We start from the raw sequence: 12,130 nt of genomic DNA, 5'->3' as shown, positions 1-12,130 counted from the left end.
GTGTATAAAAAAAATAAAATATTAATATTTTAATCAAAAATTAATATTAAATTATAAATTAAATATTAATAATTTATTATTAATTTAAAATATTAATAATTAATTATATTAAAATATTGATATTTAAATTATTAATTATTAATATTTTAAATAATTATAAAATTATTAATATTTAAAAAATAAAAATACAAATAAATAATTATATATAATAAAATGATATTTTTATCTTTTTATTTTCAATTCCTTTCTTATTCCAAAGCTATTGTTATCAACCAAACACTGTAATAAGTCATAATAATTATTCATACTCTATTCCATTCATCGTACCAAACTACGTAATATTTATTCTATTCCCACGTAATAACTATTTTATTTTATTCCTATCTATTTCGCGAACCAAACGTGCCATTAGGGTGTTGGCTTTTGTTTGAAAACTTTTATTCGCTGACCATTGCGTCTACATCACATAATAAATGAGAAGGGAACCAAAATCCCGATAAGCCTTAATTTCTTTTTATTTTCCCTTTATTTTAGTTAATTATTATATTTTTTTAAGATAAATTAACCTAAAGACTTACCTTTTAATTAAACTCCTTGCCAAAAGGTCAAAAACTGTACTGGGACATTACCTGAAAGACTATTGTTTGAGACATCAATTACTTTCAAAGAATAAATATTGAAGATGGAAGGTGGAATCAGCCCATTTAAACACAAATCTACTGCCAAAAATAACTTCAATGTAATCCGATTTTCAATCACTCATGGAATTTCACTTATAAGTATTAAAAACACAAAATTAGAATTGTTAATCCGTTTTTTCTCGATAGTGTAATAGTATATTGAGATTAAATTTATGTATTCAGGGTATCTCTAACTTAACAAATATGAGATTGAGACTAAAATTTCAAAAATAGAACCTTAATTTTTAAATCATTAACACCTACATATATGGTCTCGAGTTTGGTTGAATTTCCAATACAATGAATCCACTAAACTGATTATAAGATAATGATCAATATTGAAGATTTCTACAGTCACCTATGTTGAAGGGAACATGGCTCGAAATTTCGTTATAAGATATTTGACAAGATGGTCACACATATTGTCTGGAATAATAGACTATTGTTATAGAGATAAATTGCTTTCAAAGAAGAAGGATGGGATTGGACCAACCATTAGCCTCATGTCTCCTGCCTCAAAATCCTCCAAACTCAGAAGGTTTCCAATTTCCCAAGGATTTCACTTGTCACCCTAATGAAAACCAAAGTCACAAGACAAAAGAAAGTTAAAAGGGCAAAAAGCCTTAGCTTCCAAACTATTTCCACCCATGTCTAGCCTTTTGAGCCTGGTTAAATTGCCAATACTGCTAGGGATATGCCACTAAATCTATTGAAATACAATGTTAAATTTTGAAGATTGCTGCATTCATCTACACTCAATGGAATTTGACCGGAAAACTTATTCAAGTGCAAGTGCAGTGCCTCAAGTTTGGGCAGAAGGCGACATATATCTTGGCGCATGCACAAATGCTCATGAGGGAAAAAAGTCGGGACATGCTCATGACGGAAAGAAGGTGGAGCTGTCTTGTCGATTTCAAGAATAAATTTCGTTAGCTCTTTGGGAACGTATAAGGTATATGCGGATCTTCAAGAAGATTCAATGTGAAATAATAGTGGATTCAGTATCAATCTGTTGGCAAGGAATCATATTGTTTCGAAGTTTCTGAAGATAAATTTGGAAAAGCTTTTGGATTTTGAGTTTATTTGGTTATTTTAATTTAAGTATTAGATTTATTCAAATGAGTATGATTAACAGTTTTAATGAATATTTAATTTTCATGAAAATATCGAATTTCAATACATTATAAAGTCTATGAAATCGGGTTTGAAGTAGGAATAGAGGTTTGCATAGAACACAAAATTAAAAGTCTGGTAATCATGTACTGAAATTGAAGTAATGACAGCATCAACAACTTCTTCTACATGCTATCTCCACCGATATCTTAGTCCGCACTTGGCCTCACCTTTCACTGCAGTTTCAAATCCATTGGAAAATTAAGTAAACTGGAAGTGGCTCATCATGGCATTAAAGCGCCTTCCTCAAACACAACATGATCAGCTACAACATGCCTCTATGAATGAGGCTAGTGACTCTAGCACTATCGACGCTTCTATGTACAACAAAATTTCCCTATAAAGATTAACTGTTACATGGCATCAAATTATAACTCATCAACCAGTTTCATGATGTGAGCATTATGAATAACCTTTTAACAAAATTTTGTTATTGCATGCAAATTTAGTTGATTACCACAGAAGGTGGAAAAAAATATAACGTATTTTCTGGTTTCACAAAATTATAATAATGGTTTCACAAAGTTAAATTAACAATGACTCTAATTTTCTGCTCAACATATTATTAATATAAAAAACGTATATTATATGTGTATTGTGCGATACACATTCAATATATATTTATTTAAAACGATACAATATATTAATATATATAATTTTTTATTGATATCATAATGTATCATATGATACGTATTACGCATCGTATAATATTAATAACTATATAAATTGATACTAATTATGTAATATGTCAACATATTGATAGTATTGTAACGTATTGTATTATACGTATTGCATATATTGATAAATCTGTTTTTGACTATGATAATAATATCAAAAGCATATTAAATTTTGACAATAATATCAAAAGCATATTGGTTTTAGTCTTTTAATCAGAATTATTTTTTATAAGCTCATGTAGGATTATGTCTCCAAATTAAACCAAAATTAAGCTTAAATGGTAATTAAAAATGTAATTTTATTTCTTCCTGTTTTGTTTAACTAGATTCCATTTTGTTATCGAGATAATTTTGTGATATGAGAGTTCTAGTTAGTATATATCTACAATTTTCTTTAATATTCACCAAAGAAAATTTATTTCCAATTGAAAATTAATTACATCTAACTCATGACTCTTTAATTGATCAAATTCCTCTAAGTTTTGCTTCCTTTTGGAAAAAAAATTATATAAAAACTCTAAACTAATGGTAGCTGAACTAATTATATGGTACCTGAAACTCTCAAATAGAGATTGAGTTATATCCTAAAATCAATTAGTTATGATAATCCTAGACAAATACATATATCTAAAATTTGGCACTATAAATACAATATTCACCCCACTATTCCTATTCATCTAGCTTTCAGATCCATTTAGCTTTCTTCAGAAGAGAAAAAAATGGAGTTCTTCAAATCTTTCTTTGCTGCTATTATTATTTCGTTTTTCTTATTTCATGCTAATGCTACCAATGTCACCCATGATGGCAGATCCCTCATAATTGATGGAGTACATAGAGTTTTAATATCTGGTTCAATTCATTACCCAAGAAGCACAGCACAGGTAATACATTATTACATGTTAATAATAATAATCGAATTATTCTGTTTATAAATTTATTTATTGATATAAATATATTTAGATCATGATTTTCTTTTATTTTGTTAGATGTGGCCCGATCTTATTAGAAAGGCCAAAGAAGGTGGATTGGATACAATTGAAACCTATGTATTTTGGAATGCTCACGAACCAATTCGTCGTCAATATGATTTTAGTGCAAATCTTGATCTCATTCGGTTTATTAAAACCATTCAAGATGAAGGATTATATGCAGTGCTTCGAATTGGACCTTATGTTTGTGCTGAGTGGAATTATGGGTAAATTAATTAATTGTGTTGTGTATCTTATAATTTTGATATTTTTGTAGTACTAATTTTCATAACTTAATTTTTATTTTATTAGGGGTTTTCCTGTATGGTTGCACAATTTGCCTGGAGTTTCTTTCCGAACTAAAAACGATGTGTTCATGGTATAATGATCTTTCTTCTTAACAATTATTTATTTATTTTTCTAATTAATTATTTTTTATATATGTAACATAATTTTCCTTTTTTAATTTTTCAGAATGAGATGCAAAATTTCACTACTTTAATAGTTGATATGATCAAAAACGAGAATCTATTTGCATCGCAAGGAGGTCCAATTATTCTTGCTCAGGTACACATACATCAATGATTCATTAATATTATTATTATTATATATATTATTTTTAATTAAAATTATAACAAATTTTTACAGATTGAGAATGAATTTGGAAATGTTATGGGTCCTTATGGAGCCGGTGGAAAGGAATATATTCAATGGTGCTCTAATATGGCTGAATCTCTGGGCGTTGGTGTCCCATGGATCATGTGTCAACAACAAGATGCTCCAAAGCCAATGGTAATATATTTATCTTTCAAGTGTGTGTATATTTTATTTAGTAAATATTAATTAACATTCTAATTGATACTTGATTTCTTCTTTGATCAGATTAACACATGCAATGGTTTTTACTGTGACGAATTTAAACCAAATAATCCAAGTAGCCCTAAGATGTGGACAGAAAATTGGACTGGCTGGTTCAAGAGTTGGGGAGGTGCTGACCCTTATAGAACAGCTGAAGATCTTGCTTACTCTGTTGCTCGTTTTTACCAAAAGGGTGGTACTTTCCAAAATTATTACATGGTCAGTGCTTTTTTAATTAATTTTTTACTCAAATTATAAACTTTATTATGTATGTTTTGTTTTTCACTAACTTGGGTTAAACTTTTAGTACCATGGTGGCACCAATTTTGGTAGAACTTCAGGTGGCCCATATATCACTACTACATATGACTACAATGCACCTCTTGATGAATATGGTAATAATTTCAATATATATTTCATGCCTTTATAAATTTTATTTTTTATTAAAATATTATCATCAATTGTTAATTAATTTTTTAACAGGAAATCCGAATCAACCAAAATGGGGACATTTGAAGCAACTTCACGAAGTCTTACATTCGATGGAGTATACTCTTACACATGGTGACGTCACAAATACGGATTTGGGTAATTCTGTTTCGGTAAGATTAATTTTTTTTATTTTGAAAAATATAATATTTAATAAATATGTTCTAATATATTTTTTTAATTTATATTATTTAGACTACTGTTTATTCGACAAAAGAGAAATCAAGCTGCTTTTTGAGTAATGCACACAATCAAACAGACGCTGTAGTCAAATTCGGAGGAATTGATTATTATGTTCCAGCCTGGTCTGTTAGCATTCTTCCTGACTGCAAGGACGAAGCATACAACACTGCAAAGGTGTATGCTCAAACTTCAGTGTTGGTAAAGAAACCCAATAAAGCTGAGGATGAACCCAATTCTCTGGAGTGGGTGTGGAGACCTGAGAATATTGAGAAGATGGCTGTGCAAGGGAAGGGAGACCATCATGCTAACAGGATCATTGATCAAAAAGCTATGGCAAATGATGCTAGTGACTATCTGTGGTACATGACAAGGGTCGAGCTTCCCGAGGATGATCCCATTGTGGCTGGAAAGGCTACCCTTCGTGTAACTGATAGCGGTCATGTTCTTCATGCTTATGTCAATGGAGAATACATAGGTTCTCAATGGGCCCAATATGGCAGTCAAAAGTATGTTTTCGAGAAAGAAGTCAAGCTTAACCCTGGAAAGAATTTGATATCATTGCTCAGTGCCACAGTTGGATTACAGGTACGTAATGTATATATGTATACATATATACCATCCATCATAATTTTGGTGTCAGTTTTAATGATTTTATTGACAAATTGTCTGCAGAACTATGGCCCCATGTTTGATTTGAATGTTACTGGAGTTCTGTCTCCTGTCGAATTGGTTGCTCACAAAGGTAATGGCAAAGTAGTCAAAGATTTATCATCACATAAATGGTCTTACAAGGTCGGGTTGGATGGAGTTGCAAACAAACTTTACGAAACAGATTGTCCTTCAAAGTTGAAATGGTCAGCAGATTCTCTTCCTGTTGACAGGAATATGACTTGGTACAAGGTAATTTGCACCATCAATTAAATAGTAACATCACTGTTATTGTGATTAGTTTATTGATTGTTGTTCTTGGGAAAATGCAGACAACCTTCAAAGCTCCACTGGGAAATGCTCCAGTTGTTGTGGACTTACTAGGTTTAGGCAAGGGCCATGCATGGGTGAATGGTCATAGTCTCGGTAGGTATTGGCCCAGTTATATAGCTGATGAGCACACTTGCCAGACTGCTGCTTGTGATTATCGTGGTGCATATAGTGACAAGAAGTGTGCGTCCAAGTGTGGCGAACCTACTCAAAGATGGTAAGCAATTAATTATGTTTACATAAATATTCCATATTCTGAATTCAAACTCTTGTTTTAATTTTTGTTATTATTTGATAGGTATCATGTTCCACGATCGTTCCTTAAAGATGGTGAGAACACGTTGGTTTTGTTTGAAGAGTTTGGTGGTAATCCTTCTGGAGTACAATTCCAGACTGTTGAAATTGGGACGGCATGCGTAAATGCTCATGAGGGAAAGAAGGTGGAACTGTCTTGTCATAACCGACCGATTTCAAGAATTAATTTCGCTAGCTTTGGCGACCCACAAGGTGTCTGTGGATCCTTCAAGAAGACCGAATGCGAATCAACAGAGGATGCAGTGTCCATCCTTGAGAAAGAATGCGTTGGCAAGGAGTCATGCTCTTTTGAGATTTCTGAAGACAAATTTGGAAAAGCTTATTGCGCTATTAAAAGGCTAGCAGTGGAGGCTGTTTGTTAGAATTATTTTTTTGGATTTTAAGCAATACTAGGATTTACCATTTTTTTGGCTTCTGAGTAAGCATTTAGGGGAAATAGTTTGTTTATATTAGTTTAAGTTAGGGGAAATAGTTTGCTTATATTAATTTAAGTATTAGATCGGAGTGTTCTAAACAATTTTGATAAATATTTAATTTTTATAAAATATTGCATTTTAATATGTTATTCTGAAATTGTTATTTTGATTATCAAATTTACGAATATATATATATATATATAAAACGTTGTTGCATGTGTAGGGAGGAAACGTTGTAAATGGTTGACGGTAAATGGTCGAGAGACACTAGGAAGTAGGAAGGAGAGATTTCCTAGGTGTGGAGGGACAGTTCCTATAACATGCTTGTTGGGAAGGTTCAAAGCTATGACTCTGCTTAGCGGAGCCATAGACACCAACCCAGTTGCAAACAGATTGGGTGTTGGTCCAATTGTTGGCTAAGATGTTGTGAGGATCAATGGTTTGGTCTTTAAATTCGAGGAGTGCATGCTGGTCAGTGGTGAGGTTCCTCACAGCAATCATGGCGTAGCTAACCAGGAAACAGCAGTGAATGAACAAAGCTGACGAGAGAAAATGCAATTTCCTCATGTCCATGGCTGTGGGAGGGACGAAAGAGAATTGATGGAAATTGCAGGGTGGTTAAGGAATTCGTGCTTAAAGCATTGCCTAAATGGAATTCAAGGACCAACTCGTCAACAAGACTAAGACTCTGAGAGGGCACCATAAAGCATTGCTTAGGTGGAATTCCATAAGACTCTTAACGCTTTTTGTCTTGGTCTTCCACTATAAGACTATGATGTGATTGATGCAATCAGAATTCCACCCCATGTTGCAAGCAATTCTTTTTCCAATTGATGGAATGGGAAACTTGGCATGTTGTAATCGAATCACCTTGCTTTTCACCTACGTTAAAGCCTATGTTCCAATTAAAATTTAAAGTCAGCGAAAGCAAGAGACCTGTGATCCTATTACAACACCAATCTAGTCTTTGCTTTCCGTCAACAGAATCCTCATGTAATGCTATTGGCTCTTCATAATTAATTTGCTATTCATAATATTATTCTTTTATTTCCGCCAGAACTCGAGACACGCTTGGTGCGTGTGTGAATAGAGAAAAAAAAATATATAAAAACTTTAGAAGATTAAAATGATTGATGAATAAAAAAATTCTACTAAGATACAAATTTTAGAGAAATTCTTATTTCAGACCGTTAGCATGTTATCTCATTTTAAAGGTAATGCTAATATAACAAAGAAAAATAGAGCAGAAGTTACTTTTAAAATATCACACATATTTCCTTTGCAATCTTTAAATATGATTGTCAAAAGAGGATGTAAAAAGCATTTAGATTGGTTTTATCGTTCTATTCTATCCCTTTTCTATGGCATGTGGAACTATTGGTCAATTCAATTGATGTGTTTTGTCCATATTTTTACTATATAATTTGATTGATGAATAAAAATCCAATTTGTTAAGTGTTCAATCTGAAAATTCAAACAAAACTTTGTCTTTTCAATGTCATTCATCTTGAATTCTCTCTTTACGGCTTTTGATAACTATCCAATAATTTCAATGATGTTCAAGTCATCAACATAAACAATAATTATAATAAATTCAAATCTAAATACTTTCATAAAACACATGGGCATAAAGGATTATTTTTATAACATTCTTTCAACAAAGATTCACCAAGGTGATTTATTTAATTTAATCGAATAAATTTTCTACGAATTCAAATATTTTGCTTCAAGCAACTTAAATCCTTTAAGAATTTTCATATAAATATCGTTATCAAGTGAACCATACAAATAGACTGTAATTAGATTCATTAGATGCATTTCAATTTTTTCATTTATTGCTAGACTAATTAATATAGAATTGTATTTGTATTTACCACAAGAGAATATGTCTTTTCGTACTCAATATTAGGTCTTCGGGTAAAACTATGTGTGACAAGCTGTGCTTTATATCTCATAATATCATTTTTCTTATTTCGTATTTACACAAATACCCATTTATATCCTACTGGTTTTACATCATTTGATATACAGACTATAGGTTTTAAAAATTCATGTTTTTGCAAGTGAATTCTACCTTGATTGTGTCTTTTCACATTTTTCAATTGTTTCTATGTCTACATTCTTCAATATATGTGAATTCAATATCTTCATTTTCTTTCATAACATTGAGCTCTATATTATATAAAAAATTATCGTTGAGTTTATCTCATGCCGGTTTCATATTTTTTCATCATGACATGATTTATAGAGATCTTTTTATTTTCAATGAGTTTAGGTACTTGAATTTTTTTTGAAATTTTATCAATTATATTAGAAATCTCTTGTAAAGTTTCTGTTTCTTCTTTTTAACTATCTTGTATATTTGCTCTTTTTATTTTTTGAAGATTTTATCTTTGGAACCAATTGTTCTCCTACACTTTTGGCATGCCTTGTGCTACAATGACATCAATTCTAATAGGAGCTTTTGTAGCTAAAAATGAAATTTAGTTATTCTCTTTAGGTCAATAAATACATCTAGCAACTAATTAGCTATATTTTGTAAATAAATTATATTTTTGAACTTCAAGTTCACATTGATTTCTATGAAGATCAAAACTAAATAATAATATTAATAATACATTTCACGATATTTCTTTTTCTAGTTGCTTATTTTCTCCTTCTAATGTTAGAGAAATTGTTTCATCAATAAATCTCTTGTTAAGGATTCTAAGTATTTAATGATAGATGGAGATTCATATCCAACTTATATTCTTAATCTCTCTTGAGGATTCATCTTTGTGAGTTGTGGTGGAACAATTGAAACATATACCGCATATCCAAAAATTTTGATATAGGAAATATTTGGTTTTTGACCATAAACCAATTATATAAGGTGAAATTTATAATGACTTGTTGGCCTGATGCATACAAGTGCTACTTCATCCAAAATAACATGTCTTAAATAGAAATTGGGAGTTTAGGTTTCATAAACAATAGCCTTGCAATCAGTTGAAAGTGTTTAATAAACGTTTTTGCTAGATCGTTTTGTGTATGAACATAAGCAATAGGTTGTTTTACAGTTATTCCAACTAATATGCAATATTAAAGGTTTGAGATGTAAATTCATCAACATTGTAGAAACAAATAGTCTTGATTGCATAATCAGGAAAATGTGCTTGCAAACGAATGATTACAAATGCTAAATTACAAATTGATAATAAGAACACATGTGACCATCTAGTCAATGTATCGATTAAAAATGTAAATTATCTGAATAGTTCACATGATAGATGTATGAATCCATATATATAACCCTGAATATGTTTAAAAAATGTAGGGAATTCAATTCCAACTTTAGCTGGTGATAGCATTATAATTTATTTACCTTCAAAGCAAGTAGTACATGAGTATTTCATTAGATTGAAAAATCTTCTAACTTTTCAAAGGATGATCATAGTAATTTTTAATAATTTTTTGCATCATTATTGATCCAAAATGGTCTAATTGATTTGCGTTACATTAAAATCATCAGTAAACTTCTAGTTTTCTATGGGTTTCAATTAGTTTAATATTTGTATAGTTTAATCTAGAGAACAAAGCGAATAATTTTTTTTTCAACATGCACTTCCTACTTGAGATAATAAATGTAATATAAAAGTATTAAATCTCTCTTTCATTCATTGTTTTAATATGTTATCTATTCAAACGAATATCTTTAAAATTTAATAAACTTATTTGAGACTATACATCCTCGACTATAAACTTGTTTCTCTAAGTAGTAAAATATTGGCTCTTCTAAAGCTTTCAATTTATCTTGTACTATTAGATATTGTATTATATTGGTTTCTTCCTCTATCAAGTAAGAAAAATATTTCTTGTCTTAAAATATAATGCGTGTAGTAACAATGTCTGCTAGACATATATTTACATCATGGATCTTAGATACAACAAGATGAATATTCATATTTTTCTTCAATAAAAAAAAGAAAGATATAGACAATAAGAAATTTAATAGTTAACATAAAAGAACATTAAATATATAATTTACTAATTAAATCACATAATAAAAATATATTATTGAAATATAATGAGAACATAGACAAAATTATACTAAAACATTCCAACAAACTATTGAGAAATTTCATTTTTGGATATTTCTATTACCAATCAAATGATCAATTTCTCTTTCAATGTAGACAAGAAAATCAACATTTTGATGTGTTATATCAACTTGGCCATGGTTAAAATCATCTTGAACAAAGTTTGTTTCGATATTTTTTATTCTTTTAGCATTTAGCCATGTTTGATAAAGTTCAACATTTTTTTTCTTTTAGCAGTGATACTTTAAAGTTCAACATTTTTTTTTAGTAGTGATACTTGAAAGTTCAACAAGATGTTTCGACGCTTTTTTTTATTGTATCTTTTCATTATTCATTCACTTTTTTAAAAAATGATTGAAAAGTATTCGTCTACTTCTGGTGGGTTAAAAAGTATCCATTTACTTTTTGTGGGTTAAAATTATCCATCAACTTTTGGTGAGTAAATGTATTCTTAGAATTAGAGTAGTGATTAGTGCCACAACGATTACAATTATTATGACAACTTTTTCTATGTCCATGACCATAATTATTAAATGATATCACATTCATTTTAGGGAATAAATGAATTCATGATTTTTCATTAATAGCTATATAATAGCAAATTTATTTTCCAATCAAAGGAAAAATTCATGCTAACAAAATTTATATCAAGGTTGATTTTTAGAGAATGAAAACACCAAAGAGATATCAAGCCACTTACCTAATTTAAATAAAAATAAAAATAATGACTTATTTATAGGTTAACAGCCCTTTGAATCATAATCCTAACTTAATTCTATCTAAGAGTTCAAATTAAATTACACTTCTTTTATCTCACTTGTTAGGCTGTTTGACTTGGTTTGCACTTCTTGGATAATAACATAATGAATCACACATTTGTTCATAACAATTCTCAAATTATTTATTTTAAATTAATTCAAATCATTTTTTCGTTAATAAAATTTTGTTCATATGATTATCAAGTTGTGAGCATTATTAACTATAGTAATCTATTATTAACTTTAGTAATTTTTTTTGGTTAAGTAAACTTTATTACTTTGATTTTCAAAATTTTATTACATTGTTTTTCCAGTTACAAATAAGGATAAGCATGCAAAGTTGATTATCTTATCCCAAAATATTATTGCATAAATAAAGGTATAAGATTTTATATATAAAGGCTAAGATTTTTTTATATATTTAATAAAACGTGAAAAAAAATATAACGTATTTTTAATTTCATAAAATTATAGTAATGGTTTCACAAAATTAAAATTAATAATATCTTCAGCTTTCTGCTTAACATATTGTTAATATAAAAAATATATATCGTAC

At 29.6% G+C, this 12,130-nt stretch overlaps 1 protein-coding gene across 1 annotated transcript; it reads left to right on the top strand.

Annotated features, from left to right (window-relative positions):
• LOC18595096 (beta-galactosidase 15) lies at positions 3,250–6,683 on the top strand. Its single transcript, XM_007022903.2, has 12 exons — positions 3,250–3,411; positions 3,517–3,725; positions 3,811–3,877; positions 3,973–4,065; positions 4,147–4,290; positions 4,381–4,575; positions 4,664–4,751; positions 4,840–4,958; positions 5,041–5,613; positions 5,701–5,928; positions 6,009–6,223; positions 6,305–6,683. Exons 1-12 carry the CDS (start codon positions 3,250–3,252, stop codon positions 6,681–6,683), a joined length of 2,472 nt encoding a protein of 823 aa, XP_007022965.2.

This window comes from Theobroma cacao, chromosome 6 (genome assembly GCF_000208745.1).
Source record: "Theobroma cacao cultivar B97-61/B2 chromosome 6, Criollo_cocoa_genome_V2, whole genome shotgun sequence".
In the NCBI taxonomy this organism is placed as follows: Eukaryota; Viridiplantae; Streptophyta; class Magnoliopsida; order Malvales; family Malvaceae; genus Theobroma; species Theobroma cacao.
Note: the sequence above shows the minus strand (reverse complement) of the source record. Positions and strands in the feature narration are given on the sequence as shown.